The following is an 18,682-nucleotide window of genomic DNA, read 5'->3' as shown; positions in this document are numbered from 1 at the left end:
GTATGACTGTAAATGTAAATAAACTTATATCATAAAGTCACCACCATCTTGTTGTTAGCCGCTCTGAGCCCGGCTTTGGCTGGGGAGGGCGGGATATAAATATTATTATTATTATTATTATTATTATTATTATTATTATTATTATTATTATTATTATTATTATTATTTATTATCTTGGCTGCGCCTCATCTCCAAAATTAAACACAAACCCTGGGCAATAGCCTGGAACCCCTGGAATCCTGCCCTGCTCAGAGATCGGGGTGACATACAACAGTATGAATGAGTCACAAGCAAAATGAAATGGCTGTGAGAAATTGGGGTTCTATGCAGTGATAGTGTGAGAACAGTATTGTGAGAACAGTATTGGGGAGGAACACAACTAAAGACTACCTGTGGGGGTGTATATGTCCCCCTTTGCTGCAGAAGCACGAATCTGCGCCAGACGTTGCCTTACCCTTTCCTTTCCTCCTTGCACCTTTGCTAGGCCAACTCATTTGTGCCACCTGTCACGTAGGTGGAAGAACAAGGACTGGAGATCTTGGGAGATTTGAGAGGCATTGCTATCAGCTTTGAGTTGCAATGTGCTCAGTTCATCACTTCACTTGCCATTATTCCAGGACTCTGATAACTTCCAGGAATCTCGATGTGCGGTTGAATACATTTGCTTTCTGTGTGGAAGGGCTCCTTGCTTACAGCTTGCCCGATTAGCATCCTGAACAATGCAGGCTGAACATACAAGCAAATATAGCTATGCAGTTGTGACTTTCTAAAGATGGTGTATGTATGGAGAGCACGAAGCCTTAAATTGTACCAGTGGCCTGGTATACAGTGGTGCCTCGCAAGACGAAAAGAATCCGTTCCGCGAGTCTCTTCGTCTTGCGGTTTTTTCATCTTGCGAAGCAAGCCCATTAGCGGCTTAGCGGATTAGCGCTATTAGCGGCTTAGCGGATCAGCTGATAAGCGGTTTAGCGGCTTAGCGGATCAGCTGATAAGCGGCTTAGTGGATCAGCTGTTAAGCGGCTTAGCGGATCAGCTGATAAGCGGTTTAGCGGCTTAGCGGATCAGCTGATAAGCGGCTTAGTGGATCAGCTGTTAAGCGGCTTAGCGGATCAGCTGATAAGCGGCTTAGCAGATCAGCTGTTAAGCGGCTTAGCGGCTTAGGATCAGCTGATAAGCGGCTTAGCGGCTTGGGAAAAAGGGGGGGGAAACCCCGCAGGAACTTGCAAGACATTTTCGTCTTGCGAAGCAAGCCCATAGGAAATTCGTTTTGCGAAGCACCTCCAAAACGGAAAACCCTTTCGTCTAGCAGGTTTTCCGTCTTGCGAGGCATTCATCTTGCGGGGCACCACTGTAGTGCCTAAGAGTTCTGGCTGTGTGAGTGAGAAGTCCGAAGTTTACACAAGGGGTGGGAAACCTTTTTCGGGCCAAGGGCCGCACGCTCATCTGGGCAGCCTCCCAGGGGCCACATGCCAGGGGTTGGCGTGGCCAGATGCAAAAGGGGGAGGGGCAATGAATGTTAATTAGGGGTGGCATATGTCCAGAACTTCCCAGACGTAGCTGGAATACAGCTGTCAGAAACAGGGTACAGTGGTACCCCTGGTTACGTACTTAATTCGTTCCGGCGGTCTGTTCTCAACCTGAAACTGTTCTTAACCTGAAGCACCACTTTAGCTAATGGGGCATCCTGCTGCCGCTGCACAATTTCTGTTCTAATCCTGAAGCAAAGTTCTTAACCCAAGGTACTATTTCTGGGTTAGCGGAGTCTGTAACCTGAAGCGTATGTAACCTGAAGCGTCTGTAACCCGAGGTACCACTGTTCATTGTTGGATTCCAAGGGCACATGCAGAGGCATTTGAGGAGAGTGTGAAGCAGGCATAGGCAAACTCGGCCCCCCAGATGTTTTGGGACTACAACTCCCATCATCCCTGACCACTGATCCTGTTAGCTAGGGATGATGGGAGTTGTAGTCCCAAAACATCTGGAGGGCCGAGTTTGCCTGTGCCTGGTGTGAAGGGATGTGGCCCAGGGAAAGAGAGAGGACAGGGGAGGGGGTAAAACCTAGGAAGAATCTTAGGGGCTAGATAGAGAGCACTAGACCAATGTTCCCCACCCCCGTTATACCTTTCCTTAACTCTGCCAGCCTTCCTTTTTTACAGCATAAGGAGACTAGTGATGATCTTACAGGATTCGAATAGCTTCACTCCTTTTCACTGCTTCTGAAACTTTGCTATGCTTGTTTGGTGTTCTGCAGAATGCTTGGGGGAAAAATATAGTAGGATCCCGGTCTGGCAGGATCCCCTTACTCCCCCTCGTGTATCATGGCTCAAATTCACTGCACAGATGCTGTTTGCCCATATACCCATCTTTTGTATCTGGGCTTGACATCAGAAGGCACATTTAGCCAGTAGCTTGCGAGTTGCTCTCCTGGTCTGCATTGCTGGATACAGGGACTTCAGAATCAGGAATAAGCCTGAGCTCTGTCTGAAAGGCAAAACATCCGCTGTGCTCCATTGACACATGGTTCCTGAAGGGAGACCTTGCATTCCAGGGATTCTTCTGCAATACGAAACAACCTTTTAAGAAGGAGGTTGAAACTAGCAACACTCCACAGCAGAGCAAGTGCGTTCACCGTGGTGGCTCCTGAGTCGCGGAAACACCTGCCTTCTCAGATGCACCAGAGTTGGGTGCTAGGTCACTTGTAAAGGCTTCTCTCCTTAGACAAGCTGCTTTCATTTTATTGAACCTTTTTATTGGCCGTTGTTGGGATTTTCTGTTTCTTGTCACCTTGTGTTGTGATTTCAGCTGCTGCATCTCGCCTTGAGAATTTCGGATTGAAAGCTAGCCAGAGTGTTAATTAATTAATTAATTAATTAATCATACCCCGCCCATCTGGCTGGGTTTCCCCAGCCACTTATAAATGAATGATATGGATCATGGGTAGGCAAACTAAGGCCCAGAGGCCGGATCCAGCCCAATCACCTTCTAAATTCGGCCTGTGGACGGTCCGGGAATCAGTGTGTTTTTACATGAGTAGAATGTGTGCTTTTATTTAAAATGCATCTCTGGGTTATTTTTGGGGCATAGGAATTCATTCATTCCCCCCCCAAAAAATATAGTCTGGCCCCCCACAAGGTCTGAGGGACAGTGGACTGGCCCCCTGCTGAAAAAGTTTGCTGACCCTGATATGGATAAACCCGCCTCCCTAAGAGGGGCCAGGAGAGGATGAAGCGGAGAGTATTATTAGGCTGCATTAGTCCTGGTGACATAGTCAAACCAGGGCAGAGGAAAACCTCTTACCTTGGGCTAACTGAGGGTCTGGCTCTCCCACCGCCACCCCTGCCTTTCCAAGCTGCATGAAATGAAGTGCCTTCCCTTGCTTTGGGGAACTGTTTTAGGATGCTCATTCACAGCCCAGAGAGTTCAAATAGCAATGCCTTTCCTTCCCCAAGCTGTTGTCCTTAGCAGGATCCAAGAATGCCGGGACTCGCTCAGATTCTTGTCTTAGCGGGAGCAAACCAGGCAGGAAATACCGGCCTCTTGGCTGGCTTGCAGCGTAAGAGTTTTTGGCACGTGTCCAGGAAGAGCAGCCAAGCTTCTTGCTTAGGTGTGAAATTAGGGATCTCCCAAGAGTGTTGCAGGGAAGGATTTGCCGAGTCTTCCCTGCCTGCCCAGCTGCTTCGGAAAGAGCGTCCTGAAGGGTGTTCCTGGCTTCTGCTTTGGGGGCAGAGGAAGAAATCAGAAGCCTGGGCTGTTGCTCTTGCAGCGTTTTCCTCTTTTGATTCTCCTCTTTCTTCTAGACTCCGCAAAGCCTCCAAGTGATCTGAAGGAGCCGGAAGAGTCTCTGATGCAGACTCCCCAAGGGAACCCGCTGGTTCTTCCCCACACCCTCCCAGAGCTGTTGAGCAAGGACACAGTGCAGGTGGAGCTGATTCCTGAGAAAAAGGGTCTCTTCCTGAAGCATGTGGAATATGAAGTTTCCAGTAAGGTAATGCCACTCGCTGGTGAGCCGAAGAAGAAAGCATGGGGAATCCTTTCCCTGCAGTAGTTTCTGTGTTGGGCTGCCACCTGCTTGAAAAGTCATGGGAGGTGGAACATGTCGTTCCAAAGGGTTGGGGGTGACTGCTTCCTTTGTTTTGAGATAATGCACCAGTGTAGCAGGGACCATTTTGAAAGAGGAATTCCCTCCTTTCTATAGAAGAGTTGAGATGATGAAGAATATTCAGAGATATTTCATCCATGCCTTGCTTGTCAATGCCCAGAGACGTCTGTTTGGCCATAGTGTGCTGGCCTACTTGGTCCTTTGGTCTAATCCCACCTTTCTCAGCCTGTGGGTCCCCAGATGTTGTTGAACTACAACTCCCATCACCCCTAGCTAGCAAGGCCAGAGCTCAGGGATGATGGAAGTTGTAGTCCAACAACATCTGGGGACCCACAGGTTGAGAACCGCTGGTCTAATCCGTCAGGGGCTCTTGCTAAAAGGGAATTAGATGTTGGGATGTTGTATATCTTGGAGCACTAGCTGCTGGGGAGCCAACAGTAAGGAACAGTTATTTCCCTTGAGCTCTGCATTTCTTGCAGGCATCTGGCTTGACATTTCTGGAAGTAGAATGCTGGGCTAGATGAACTTTTGGCCTGGGTTCTTCTCATGAAGAAATGCAGTGAGCCTGCTGAAGCACTGAAAGGGTTTCCTCCCTCTTTTCCTCCTGTAGCGTTTCAGGTGCTCAGTGTACAGGCGGTACAATGACTTTGTGGTCTTCCATGAGATGCTTCTTCAGAAGTTCCCCTACCGTATGGTTCCTGCTCTTCCCCCCAAAAGAATGCTAGGAGGTACGTCTTGGGCTGCTGAGATGAGATGTGCTTGAGGAGGGATGGTCAGAGTAGCACAGGTTCAGAGGCTCTGCAGCAACAACATTATTCCAATTCAATTCAGACTTCACATCAAAGGGTAGTTTGTGGTAACCAAAGCTAAGAACCTACACAATGGCTTGAGTTTCCAGATGTATATCAGGCAAACCATGGTTTGGAGCTGGTTGTGGGATTTCCTTTCCCATCTGTTCAGCACTTCTCTTAATAAATCCATCCCTTCCTCCATGGTGCAAGCCAGCCTCTTCAGATTTTTTAGAAATCTGTCAGTGGTTTGTGAATTCAGACATAATAGCAAACTGTGAGGATAACTTCAGGTGGAAAGCCCAACCATGGTTTGGCATTATGTGTGAATTCAGCCATCATGTCTGGAGGGGAGGCTAAGCCAACAATAGAGACCAGCAACTGGCAGGCAAACACAACACCGTAATTTTGACCAAGTTCAGAAGCATCTTTTGCCTCCGGGGGTGACTCTCATGTTTCTGTGCTACAGATCCCATCATCTCTGATCATTAGCCATGCTGCTGGTGCTGCTGGGAGTTGTGGTATGCTAGATTTTGCTGAACCACATGTTAGCGCTCTCTGAGCTATATTCTTCGGATTGTCTAGGAAATCCTATATTGAGAGAACTCCAGTTTTAACAATCACTTATGCGGGTGAATAACACATTCTTAAGAGTACTCAATTTGCATGATTTGTTCCGAACCCAGACTTTGTGTTTTATGTGCATGGTTTTCTGCCCCCAGCTTCTTACTGTTTTGATAAGAATGCTGTATGCTTGAGAACATAGAAGGAGGAAGACTCTATGAAGAGCAAGGAAGCTCTCCATCCTCCGTTTTGGAGCCTCTAACTGTGTACACACCAGTGGCGTAGCGTGGGTTGTCAGCACCCGGGGCAAGGCAAGTAATTTGCGCCCCCTAACCCGTGGATTTGCGCCCCCTAACCCGTGGATTTGCGCCCCCTAACCCCCAGATGTTGCGCCCGGTGCAGCCAGCCCCCCCTGCACCCCCTACGCTACGCCACTGGTACACACTATACCTTCGAAGCACATTCAAAGGATATTTTCTCCCTCAAAGTATTCTGGGCCCTGTAGTTTATCCCTCATAGAGTTACAGTTCCCAGCGACCTTAAGCAAATTGGTTTTATGTCTAAACAGAGGTGGTAGAGGAGGTTCTTGGGGCTGGAGGTTTATTTATTTTTTATCCTGCACTGTGTTCCTTCTCAAAGCTGACCGAGAATTTATTGAGACGAGGCGGCGCGCACTGAAGCGCTTCATTAACCTGGTGGCTCGGCATCCTCCGTTCTCAGAAGATGTGCTTTTGAAGCTCTTCCTCTCCTTCAGTGGGTCGGTGAGTACAATGAAGCTGAAGGGGGAAAGAGTCAGGGTTAAACTATGGAACTCTGTCCTGCAGGAGGCAGGACCAGACAAATCCATGGAGGAGAGGGCTGCTGGTGGGTATTAGCCAGGATGACTATGCTCTGCCTCTTATGCTCAGAGGCAGTGATGCTTCGGAATACCATTTGTCGAAAACCAGGTAATGGGCGACTGCTCTTGTGCTCTCTTCCCGCTTGCCGGTTTCCTAACAAGCACCTGGTTGGCCTCTGTGAGAAGAGGATGCTAGGCTGTGTGGGCCATATTGGCCTGATCCAGCAGGCACCTCTTATGCTCTTACTCCTGAGTAGTGCATTATAGTGTATGTTGGATGCATCTGTTCTGTGTGGACCAGGAAACTCCTCTGACTAACCCTTGTCTAATTGCAAGTACCGTATTGGCCCAAATATAAGCTGCACCTTTAAAATTCGGAGGGGGGGGGAGAGAGAAAAAAAGACAATACCTGAATACAAGCCGCTCCTTTAGAATTCCGCATGCACTTACACCTGTTCCGTTTTACCGTATGTCTGTTTCAGCAGCGATATCGTAAAAGCCCATTTTTGTAAGGCCGCGAGTTTAAGCCGCACTTTTTACTTTTCACGGTCAGAATTTGGGCTGGGGGGGGGGGAAGTGCAGCTTATATTCAGGCCAATACAGTATAATACTGCTAACCAAGGGGAATATAGAAGAATCTTCCTTATAGCAAAGGTGCTTCTGGATGTGGACCATTTATATGGTCATTCAGATCTGATTCCCCCCCGGTATGTGCATTTGGCATGTTAGCTTCTACACCTTTTCGGTCAAAATGTTCATTGCTAATCTGCCGCTTGCTGTCCACACCAATGGACAGAGTTGGATGGGATATATCTGGACTGCGTGCCTCCGCCACTCGCCGAAACTACCTTTTCCATTCTGGACATGTGCACATGCATTTAAAAAACAAATTCCCAGGAAGTGTGTACAAGCAAACATTGCCAGTCTTACCTAGCCATTCATCATGTTTCACAAAGTGCAAAATGGAGGCTTGTGCTTTGGAGTGTTGTGTGTTGTGAGTTGTGGTGTACACATTCCTTAAAGGAGTTAGCCAGCGTTGTGGCAGAATTAAAATGACTTTGATAATGCAGAAGGGATGAGTGCAGGGGACAGAGCAGTCTTTGCCAGCCTGGTGCTGTCCAGACAGCAGCGTAGCGTGGGTTGTCAGCACCCGGGGCAAGGCAAGTAATTTGCGCCCCCTAACCCCTAACCTTCCTCCGCTGCCAGCTTCTTCTTGCTGCTGCCTGGTCTGGTCTGGTGTGGTTCTCTCCCGCGCTCAGTGCTGTGCTGGGCGGCCGCTGCACTGTCCCTCCCCCAGATAGTCCCTCGCTCTCTCTCCGCACTGCACGCCTGGCACCCACCCCCTCCACAGTGGGCGGCGACCCGGCGGCTCGGATCGGATTCACACAGCCAGCACTGCAGTGAGAGAGAGTGAGTGAGCCAGGTAGGGGCAGAGAGCTGAGAGTGCGAGCGCGCCCCTCCCCAGATGTTGCGCCCGGTGTGGCCGGCCCCCCCTGCACCCCCCACGCTACGCCACTGTCTCCAGATACTTTGGACTGCGATTCACATCAGCCTTAGCCGGAGAGCACCGGGTTCCTGGAAACTAGGACAGAGGGGCCCTGAGGACTGTGATGGAATCTTGCCTATGGGTTCTATGAGGAATGCATTTTTTAATTTTTAATAAGGTTTCTATCCAAGACATTCCAAAGATTCCAGAACAATAGAGTGGAGATGCTGTTGCACATTTCCAGATTTCTGTTTTGGCAACCTGGAGGGCTGGAAAAATGCTTTTAAAGGGGAGCTAAGATTGTCTACAAGGTCAGCTTTGCAGCAAAATCCATGGCTTATGGGCACTTTCAATGGTGTGTCTCTTGCATTGATCACTTTGGATTGTATCCAACTAAGTCCTGCCTAGAGTAGATCCATTAAAATTACAGATCCTAAGAAAACCATGACCACTAAATTCAGTGGGTCGGTACTGAATGGGACTAATACTGGATACAACCCATTTGAGCTTCACTAAAATACCTTTCAGTGGATCTCATGGTTTTAAAGTTGATAGTTCTTAGTATCCTCCAATAGTTGTTTGGAGTGATTTCTAAAAACCCTTTTGTGTATCCCATTCAGTCTGCCTTAAAATGCTTGCCCCTTCTCTCTAACCCTCTAGCAATGAACAGACAACACACTGTTAAGTAACTTTAAAGGCTTTACTTACTAAATCCAAAGGTCTGATTCATGCATTGTTCTATGCAGCAGTAAGGAGAACACAGGTAGTTTACTCTTGGGTGCAAAATACAAAATATAGTTTCAAACATGCGGGCTGAAGTTTGAGCATGTTCAGACATGTCCATCCTGGTCAGTTACATGGCATGGAGAGAGTAAGATTAAAAGGCAGAGAAGCAGCTTCACTTCCTCCCTCAGGAAGATAAGGGGGCATGACCTAGTTGAGTCTAGGAACAGGCCTCTGATCTTTTCTTTAAAAGATAATTTTGCATTTTCTATTTTAGATAAACAAGCGAAATAAAACATAAACATATAATCCCCTTTGACTCCCCCATCCATTGTGGATCTTAGTATAATGATTTTTTCCCTCTGCATCTCTTTCATAATTCTGTTCTTATAAATCCTTTATCATTCCGTAGTCAAATTTTTGCTACAAGTTTTCTGTCAATCCTACCAATGTGTGTAATTGTTTACAATAGTTTTTCAAATAGATTATAAACTTTCCCCATTTTTTATTAAAGACCTCCTCTTCCTGGTTTCTAATTCTTCCTGTAAGTTTTGCCATATCAGCATAGTTCATCCATTTAATCTGCCACTCTCCTTTGGTCAGAGTTGTACAGTCTTTCCATTTCTTGGCTGACAGAATCTGCGTAGCCGTGGTTACGTACATGAATAGTTTCATTTGGTCCTTTGGGAACTCTGGTCCTGTAATGCCTAAAAAAGGGCTTTTGTTTTCTTAGGTTATTTTCAACACCCCCCCCCAATTCATTATATATCATTTCCCAGAAGTCTTTTATCATCTTACATGACCACCACATGTGATCAAAAGTACCCTCTTTCTCTTTACATTTCCAGCATGTTTTATACTTCGATTTATACATTTTAGCTAATTTGCTAGGAGTAAAATACCAATGATGCGTCATTTTTGTATAATTCTCCTTCAAAGTGTAACATGAGACCTCTCTGATCTTAACCCTTTCATGCACTAACTAGCAGTTATGCATAGTTATGCTTGACTGCAATGTCCCACATTAAGGCCTTTCCTGTTAGTGGATATTCAAATGTATTGTTGTGCCAGAGCATAGAAGGTTCACTCTTGAAGAAGCCAGACTGGAATTGGAGTGCTCTAAGATACAGTGCTGTGGCGTTCAGCGGGAATCTGGCGAAATAGTTGATTTGGGAAGAGGGTGTTTTGCAAGCATAGCCAGTGCCAATACTTTGCAAGGTCGGGCCGCCTGTCTCTTACGGTGGAGGAAGCAGGGAAGCGCTGCAGGTTTCCTTCCCATAACAATCTCGGAGCTGGCCTTGCTTGGCAGCCTTGCTTTTGGTGTGTCAGCTTGCCCCCCTCCCCCACAAGAGGCAATTAATGGTTGGGACACATGTTTGCTTTGCCTAGAGAAGCAAAACACACTGGCGTGTTCAGTAAGGTTGTGCAGTCACAAGACATGGACTGAGGGTAAGTCACCTGATAACACAAACACACACGTTCTCTCCCTCTCTCCCTCTGAAACAAAATCTGTTTCCATTGCTTTTCCAGGATGTGCAGAACAAGCTGAGGGAGTTGGTCCAGGGTGTGGGAGACGAATTCATGACTTGCAAGCTCGCAACTCAGGCCAAGGTATTTTGTCTCATGTAGCTGGAAAGTCTCCTACCTGCTTGGAAAACAGCAGTGGTTTTGTTTGAACAGGAAGCTCCCAAAGGCTTCTTTTGTAACAGCAAAGAGAGGCGCTGGCTGCAATGACGCTCATTTAGGCTGCTTCGATCCCACTGACTTTGGCATTTCAGGAGCTCAGCCCTGTGTGGAAGGCTCACGCCCACTGTTTGCAGCTGACTCCTGGCTCTGATTGGGTGAAAGGGGAGGAGGAAAATGGTGGTCCAACAATATTTATTAACTATGTAGCACCTACACTTACACAGTGTACAAGAATATATTAACAACAGACTCTGCTTGCAGTTTTGCAAACTTCAGCGCACTTTCTGGCAGCTAGAGATAATTAGCTGGTTGTCTTTGTAAAGGGCGGGGGGAGTGTCTGTAATGGCGCCATCTGCTGGATCAGAGCGTTCACTACAAGGTGGGCTACTTTTTCCAGTTAACCTTTAGGGCAGGCATAGGCAAACTTGGCCCTCCAGATGTTTTGGGACTACAATTCCCATCACCCCTGACCACCGGTCCTGTTAGCTAGGGATGATGGGAATTGTAGTCCCAAAACATCTGGAGGGCCGAGTTTGCCTGTGCCTGATTTAGGACCAAGCTATAAATGTGGCATATGTTTGTTTGGATCTCCTGTCTCCTTAAATGCATTTTAAAAGGAGCTGTGTTGTGGAGTGATGGGGGGAGCAGATTACATCAGGGCTATTGCAGCACAAGAGAGGGGGTGCTTAATCCTCATGGCTGTAGCACTTTCCCCAAGGACAATTTTTTACTGCCCTTTTTAGTATATACCTGAGGGTAGTTTGCCCTCTTAGGGATAACATACAGGGTCACATATGTTATCGCATGTATGGACCCGTGTGTTTTCTCCACTGGGGTCCCTAATAGGCTGCTAGCCACGGTGGCTGTGGTCTGCCTCCACAGTCAGAGGCAGGAATGTTTCTGAATACCAGTTGCTGGAAAGCACCAGGTGTGCTGCTGTGCCCAGGTCCTGCTTTTGAGCTTCCCATAGGCACCTGGTTTGGCCCCTGTGAGAACAGGATGCTGGACTAGGTGGATCACTGGCCTCATCCAGCAGCCTATTCTTAGGTTCTTACAGGAGCTAGAGGAGTCCAGTTCGCATCAGGAAAATGGCAGGGGGTAGGGAGGATTAACCTTGCCCTCCCCAGTTCTGCATTCTTGATACAATTGGGTCCCCTGCTGTTCGCTTTTAAGAAGAAGGGAAACCCAGTTGCAGATCTCCCACCTTGCCTTGTTTGGTTGTCTGGCTTCACAATCCCCAGCTCTATTGCAACCCTGGAAGATTTTGCAAGAAATCATCACTTGGGCAACACATCCGCCCATTTTTTTGATTCCTGCTCCACCTATTACTCCACCTTCTTGGAAAAAAGGTGGATGCTTTTCACCCTTTTGTGATCCATGTATTGGCAGAGCCCCAGCTTAACTTTCCATACCTCCCTATGTTTGCGACACTGGTAGCTGGGTGTGTGAGCATCTGCTTGGAATTACCTGCTTATCGGAAAAGTGGGTTGTGTGGAGTTGCAAAGAGATTCCTAATTGACATACATACTGTCTGAGCTTGTAGGCAACGTCCGTCTCTCTCTCTCTCTCTCTCTCTCTCTCTCTCTCTCTCTCTCTCTCGCTCTCTGTGAAGCTCTTTTGTAGGACAGGTTGTGAACTACCGTAATTTGTGTTCCACTCTAGGATTTCCTGCCAGCTGACATCCAGGTCCAGTTCGCTGCCAGCAGGGAGCTGATCCGAAACATCTACAACAGCTTTTACAAACTGCGGGATCGAACGGAGAGGATAGCCTCCCGAGCTGTTGACAATGCCTCAGACCTCCTTTTGTTTGGGAAGGAACTAAGGTGAACTGGATTCAACTGAACTATCTCTTTTGCAACCTCAAATGCAGGATAAACTAGATGAGATGATGGAGATCTGTCCGGTCACTTTTTACATGATGACAAATTGCAGCTGTCGAGGGGCCCTGATCTGTTTTGGGACTGTGATGCTGTGGAATAGGAGAGTAACTATTTCCCTTTGCACTGTTTTTCTGAAACAAATCACATCTCCCCATCACCCTCACCCAAAATCTGTTTGTCCCTTTAAGCTCTGTACACAAAGGTGTTCCCTGGGTGCATGAATGTTTCCCCAAATGGGGCAGATAGCAACTTCTTTAGAGGGTGGGACTGGAGTCATAGAAACTTGGGGAAATGCTGCAAAGAGAGAAGGTGTTGCTTTCCTTCCTCCGTGCTGCTGCCCTGATCCACATCAAGTGCCCCACTGCTTCTGTTTGCCAGCATTTGAAGAAATTCCACAACAGGTGACCTTTATCTCATCTGCTCTGATCCTTAGTGGCAGAGGCGCAATACCTTTTTGCAAGAACTGTGTGTCTGTATGAGCTCACAGTCCTGTTCCATGGGGATCTTTGGAGCTAGTCTCCACCTTTTCTGATGGAACATGAATAATCTGAAGAAAGGTGTGTTTCCTGATCATTGCATGCTTCCTGAAAAGGCTAGGACAGCTTGAGTTTAATATACACAGAGCTACCAGGGAAGACTGGAGAGTGGAATTGCAATAAGTGGCTGCCCTCAGTGCGGCCACACGGGGCACTGCCTGCACCAACTGATTTAAGTCTTTCTTTCTGCTGGCTGCTATGTGTTGCCCTATGCTAGATCTGAACAAGCCTTAATTTTGCAGATGGGTACAATCACTGGCGGGGGAAAGGGGTGTGGTGGGTGCGGCCCGCCGCAGGTGTCATCCCTGATGGGCGTGTGACACTGCTGCTCTGCCCCCCTGGACCACTCGCAGCACCCGCCGGGACACTTGCCGCTCGCCGCAGGCGGCACCCCCCTGGCACACTCGCCATGGGTGGCACCCCCCTGGGATGCTTGCCGCTCGTGGCACCTGCCCCCAGGTGCACAGCATGAGCGCCGCTCCAGGTGCTGGAGCAGCTAGCTCCACCTCTGGGTACAATGACCAAGGCTGTGTAAACCTTGTGATCCTGTGATAGCACTGTCCAAGCACAGGATTTGATGGTGGGTGCAGAATTTGGAATCTGCTTTCATTTTGTTTAAAGCAAGTTTCTAGCACCGGGGGGCGGGGGGGGGGGGGTTGCAATGATGTGCTTGGAAGTGTGTAAACAAATTAATATATACACATTTTGCTCAGTTTGCAAAATGTGTGCAAGTGGCAGGATCCTGTTTACGTTATTGCCAAATTTTGGTTTTCAGTTTTGATCCGGATCACAGGCAACTCTGACAATGATCACTGATCGCTTTATCCTCTGTAGCTGTCAGCTGCAGACGTACAGGGTGTGCGCTGGGGTTGGGGGAAGGGGCTCGAGTTGCAAAGCATAATGAGGGTCTAGTTAAAGAAGAAAACAGAGCTGTAATTTGGGACAGGGAACCCTTGGGCATCCTGTGGGCTTTGTGGAAGTCTCTTCCTAGACCCTCTTGCATGCTTCTTTTCTTCCTGTAGTGCTCTGGGCTCCGACACAACCCCACTCCCTTCCTGGGCTTCTTTGAACAATAGTGCTTGGGGAAACCTCAAACAGGCCCTGAAAGGCCTTTCTGTCGAATTTGCACTGCTGGCTGACAAAGCTGTTCAACAGGTGAGCTCCTGCTGCTTCTTCCTTGAAGAAAACGGGCTTTGTAGTTGTGCCCCTCTTTCCCCATAGCACTCCTCCCCCCAATATCAAAATTCAGGGCCCTGCAGGATCAGACCTGCAAACAGCCATGTTTCTGGTTCATGGGGATGCTGGTTACCATCTGGAGGGCTCAGAAGCAAGTAGCACAGCCGAGGGCAGGCAGGTTCTCAAAGGCCAGCGGCCCAGAGAAAGGAAGGTGAGGCACAGGAGTCATAACCTGAGCTCCACACCCACCCAGATTTGTGTACCTGACACTTCTTCATCTCCTTGAGAAAAGGAGGAGGATGTGTGCCCTTTTGTGGCTCATACATCACTGGAAGGAACCCGGTCTAAATGCCTTGCTGGGTTTGCAGCACTGTGGTGGCTTGGTGCATGTGCATGAATATGTTTAAGGGGGAAGATGCTGATTAATTGAAGAGTGGTCTTGGCACACATGCTCTCTCTTTCTCAACCACTCCTCCTTCTCTCTGAACTTGGGGACACTTTGCTCCTCTCTCTCTCTGCTGTGAAGAGTCATCTGTTTGTTTTGACAGCCATCTGAAGCTCCTGTAGAGCAGCCAGCCTGGCTGTCAAATGCCTTAGAGTGGGGATTGCAGTCGGAGGGTGTGGCTATTATATAAGGCCGGGTGTGCCCCTGATGGCTCCTCAAACCATCCGATTCTGCCTGGCTGCACAACTAACTGCACAACAGCTTTCAGGCATTATTGGTGTGGCACTGCAGAGCGGCAGTGGTCTGCCAGGTCATCCTCTTTGCAGCCCCAGTGGCTTAAAGAGCAGGGCATCGAACCCTGTTTCCAGATTCCCACTCGGAGCCTCCTGGCTCATCACTTCCCTTTCTCTCTTTTTTTTATAAAATATTTATTAAAGTTTCACAAATTTTATAATCAAACACAACAATACAAACAAACACAAACAAGAAAAAACAAGTATAATTTCAAATCCTTATTTTCTTAAAACTTACTTCACCGACCTCCTCATACCTCCCCTTTCTGCATTCCACTTTCAAATTTTTAGTTCAGCAAATCCTCACCCTTAATTTTATCTAATTGTTAACCTTTCTTTTCTTTTAACTTAATCTTTACAGCTGTAATCCACTTATTTTCTAAAGCCGCATCATTTTAACACTCATTAATTTTACAATATTTCTTAAGATAATTCTTAAATTTCTTCCAATCTTCTTCCGCCGTCTCTTTTCCCTGGTCTCGGATTCTGCCAGTCATTTCAGCCAGTCCCATGTAGTCTATCACCTTCATCTGCCATCCTTCCAGAGTGGGTAGATCTTGTGTCTTCCAATACTTTGCGATGAGTATTCTTGCTGCTGTTGTAGCATACATAAAAAATGTTCTGTCTTTCTGTCTTTCAGACAGAAAGAAAGACACCACTTCCCTTTCTCAGGCCCTGCTTAGATGGACAGCCTTGGCATCTAAGCCTCTTAGTCCAGGGTGCGGTGCTCCCACTGTAGGTCTTTGAGACTGGAGATGTTGGGACAAGAGACTTGGAATGTCTATCCCCGTGTTCTGTGCCTGGATGGACTGCAGCCCAAGTCCACCCTGTTTCTTTCACTCATTTGCCCTTCTGCTTTCTAGGGTAAACAGGAAGAGAATGATGTGGTGGAGAAGCTGAACCTTTTCCTGGACTTGCTCCAGTCCTATAAAGTAAGCCCTGCTTTCTCCCTGCCAGTGTGTGAGTAAATGGCTCAGAAACAGCTGTGTGTGCTTCCTTGAGGGCGTTACACGAGGCTTAATGGAAAACTATCCAAGGAATGAGTTGGGAGGCCAAACTAGACATTTGGGAGGTTCTGGTGGCAAGTTGGGCCTTTTTCAGGGCTGTGTGCTGGCCCTGGGAGGTGGAGCAAGGTAGGAAATACGGCCAAGGTTATTTCAGTTTCAGATCATCTCAGTTTAGTGTTACGTTCAAAATCAGGAATCCTGGTTTACACAAACTATGGTTAGTTGCTAAACAAGCCAAATTCAAATCATAAATTATGACGATGTCTTGTTTTAACTAACAGTTGTCTGTTTTAAACAAGGGTTCCTGGTCTGCATGCAAAATTAAACTGCGGTTCTTTGAAGCTGAAAGTAATCTCTGTTTTGCTCTGGGTCATAGGCTTGTCTAAGTATTGCAAAGCCATGGTTTAGTGTAACATGTGAACCAGCCCCTTATCCTACTCACACCCATGTATCCCTAAGATTTTGTATTGCATTTGTATGATGTATTTTAACTTCCTGTGGTGTTTTAATTCACTATGGGAGCCAATTATGTCTGATAAGTGGGGTAGTACGTCCCCCCTGTTAAGGGACGCGGGTGGCGCTGTGGGTTAAACCACAGAGCCTAGGGCTGGCTGATCAGAAGGTTGGCGGTTCGAATCCCCGCAATGGGGTGAGCTCCCGTTGCTCGGTCCCTGCTCCTGTCAATCTAGCAGTTCAAAAGCACATCAAAGTGCAAGTAGATGAATAGGTACTGCTCTGGCAGGAAGGTAAACGGCGTTTCCGTGCGCTGCTCTGGTTTGCCAGAAGCGGCTTAGTCATGCTGGCCACACGACCCGGAAGCTGCACGCCGGCTCCCTCGGCCAATAAAACGAGATGAGCGCCGCAACCCCAGAGTCGTTCGCAACTGGACCTAATGGTCAGGGGTCCTTTACCTTTACCTACGTCCCCCCTGTTACAGATGGGGTGGGTATAGAGGCTGAGAAAAGGTGTGTTGCTTAAGGCCCACATAGTGAAATTGTGGCAAATATGAGATCTGAATGAAAAGCTTCCCAGCTCAAGAGATCTGTTTCATTCTGATATTGGGAAGTGATGCAGGTAAACATTCAGACTGTGCTGGCAGAGAAGAAAATTGGCTGTGCTCATTATTTTTCCCCCAGTGTGCTCATTATTATTGTCCTTGACAACCTCCTGTGTCTCCAAATGCTACCTGCTATTTAACAAACCTTTTTTTTTTTTAAAAAAAAAAGATGGTAATACTTGTTAACTTCTTTGAAATTGACTGCAGCATAAAAATAATAATAATTTCTTGGCGCAAGATGGGCCAAGATGGCCTTTTTTGCAAATCTTTTTTATTAAGCATTTTAGATATATGGCATGAAACACAGAGTATAAAATACGAAACACACACACACACTCTGCTGGCAGCGAGCAGTTTCCTGCAGTGCATTTAAAATGCAAACTGGAGAGTCAAACAGTAAAAGCCAAGAGGTGGTAAAACTCAATATCTACAGTCCAAAAGCCTTTTTGAAACAGGGAGGTCTGTATGCTCCAGTGGAAGGAGGCCACCCTGAAAGATGGCATCTCTGGGTGCATTCGCAGAAAAAGCCCTCTCCATTGTTCCAACCAAACAAGGGTTTGGGATGGGTGAGGTCTTCTGAATCCTTTAATATATGGGCGGGCTTATATTAGCATTGCAGAACCTTTTATTTCTAAATAGTTTTTTTATCAGTTCTCCTGTTCTATCTTCCCAGCATGTTCTGTGGTTCTCCCCCCCCCCCATTTTTATTTTTTATTTTGACAAAGTAATAATCATAAATAAGTAAGAACAAAAATTTTCACCCCACCACTGAGACCATTCCATTGTAACTATCCAACCTCCCAAAATTTCAACACCTCTTGTGATGGTTTGATCCCTTTCCACTTTAACAGTGTAAATTCTAAAAACACCTTCTATATCTCCTCGAAATCATTTCTCCTGCGTATTCCCCATCTTACCTTGATGGCACATGTTAATTCATCATTAATAGCTATATCCCACACCTCTTTATACCACTGTTATGTGGATGTGAGCTGTATAATAATAATAATAATAATAATAATAATAATAATAATTATTATTATTATTATTATTATTATTATTATTATTATTATTATTTATTTATACCCCACCCATCTGGCTGGGCCTCCCATGTCTTCTGAATGTCAGGTAGTTGTTTATCGCTTTGACATCTGCTGGAAGGGCGTTCCACAGGGCGGGCGCCACTACTGAGAAGGCCCTCTGCCTGGTTCCCTGTAGCTTTGCTTCTCGCAATGAGGGAACCGCCAGAAGGCCCTTGGCGCTGGACCTCAGCGTTTGGGCAGAATGATGGGGGTGGAGACACTCCTTCAGGTATACTGGACCGAGGCCATTTAGGGCTTTAAAGGTCAGCACCAACACTTTGAATTGTGCTCAGAAACGTACTGGGAGCCAATGCAGGTCTTTCAAGACTGGTGTTATATGGTCTCGGCGGCCGCCCCCAGTCACCAGTCTAGCTGCTGCATTCTGGATTAGTTGTAGTTTCCGTAGAAGCATCCTCTTTTATAGAATGATCTGACTTCTCTCTCTGCGATGTAGGATCTTTGCGAGCGGCACGAGAAGGGAGTTCTACACAAGCACCAGAGAGCCTTGCATAAATATAGCATGATGAAGAGGCAGATGATGAGCGCCACAGTGCAGAACAAAGAGCCAGAGTCTGTGGAGCAGCTGGAATCCCGAATAGTGGAGGTAAAATCCCCTTCTTCTTCTCCCATTGTATGTACTTTCTAGGCATTCAGGGCTTTGTGCTTTCTGTCCAGACAAGTGTCTAGCCCACCTGGCTGTGGCCAGTGCCTTGTGAAACTCTTGCTAGTCAAGATTTCCAATGGTTCAGAGTGGTTTTGGGTTTTAGTCACCTTTAGTATCTGTGCAAAATAGGGAAATACTGCTGGGCTGGGTAAAAACAAAGACATACTCGGAGTAGTGTAGAGTTACCTCTTCAATTTATTTGTAGATCATGTGTTCTGACCATAACAATACCCAGAGTGGTATACATGTGACACATTAAAAAAGGAAAATGGTAAAACCATCTAAAAGTCCTGCTAAAGTCTCTAAGAACATCTAGGAATCGAACATTCCCAGGTTAACAAAAACCAAACAGGTAAAA

The 18,682-nt window shown here is 47.0% G+C and overlaps 1 protein-coding gene across 1 annotated transcript in view; it reads left to right on the top strand.

Annotated features, from left to right (window-relative positions):
- The window catches only part of SNX8 (sorting nexin 8), a 35,559-nt gene that overhangs the window by 12,959 nt on the left and 3,918 nt on the right, over window positions 1-18,682 (top strand). Inside the window, exons 2-9 of the mRNA XM_081169620.1 lie at window positions 3,798-3,985; window positions 4,710-4,827; window positions 6,091-6,212; window positions 10,029-10,109; window positions 11,847-12,007; window positions 13,623-13,755; window positions 15,378-15,446; window positions 18,115-18,264. Of these exons, the coding sequence (XP_081025746.1) occupies window positions 3,798-3,985; window positions 4,710-4,827; window positions 6,091-6,212; window positions 10,029-10,109; window positions 11,847-12,007; window positions 13,623-13,755; window positions 15,378-15,446; window positions 18,115-18,264 (1,022 nt within the window). The remainder of the gene's footprint in view (window positions 1-3,797; window positions 3,986-4,709; window positions 4,828-6,090; window positions 6,213-10,028; window positions 10,110-11,846; window positions 12,008-13,622; window positions 13,756-15,377; window positions 15,447-18,114; window positions 18,265-18,682) is intronic.

This window comes from Podarcis bocagei (genome assembly GCF_964188305.1).
Source record: "Podarcis bocagei genome assembly, chromosome: 14".
NCBI classification, from domain to species: Eukaryota; Metazoa; Chordata; class Lepidosauria; order Squamata; family Lacertidae; genus Podarcis; species Podarcis bocagei.
This window is presented reverse-complemented; position numbering and strand designations above follow the sequence as displayed.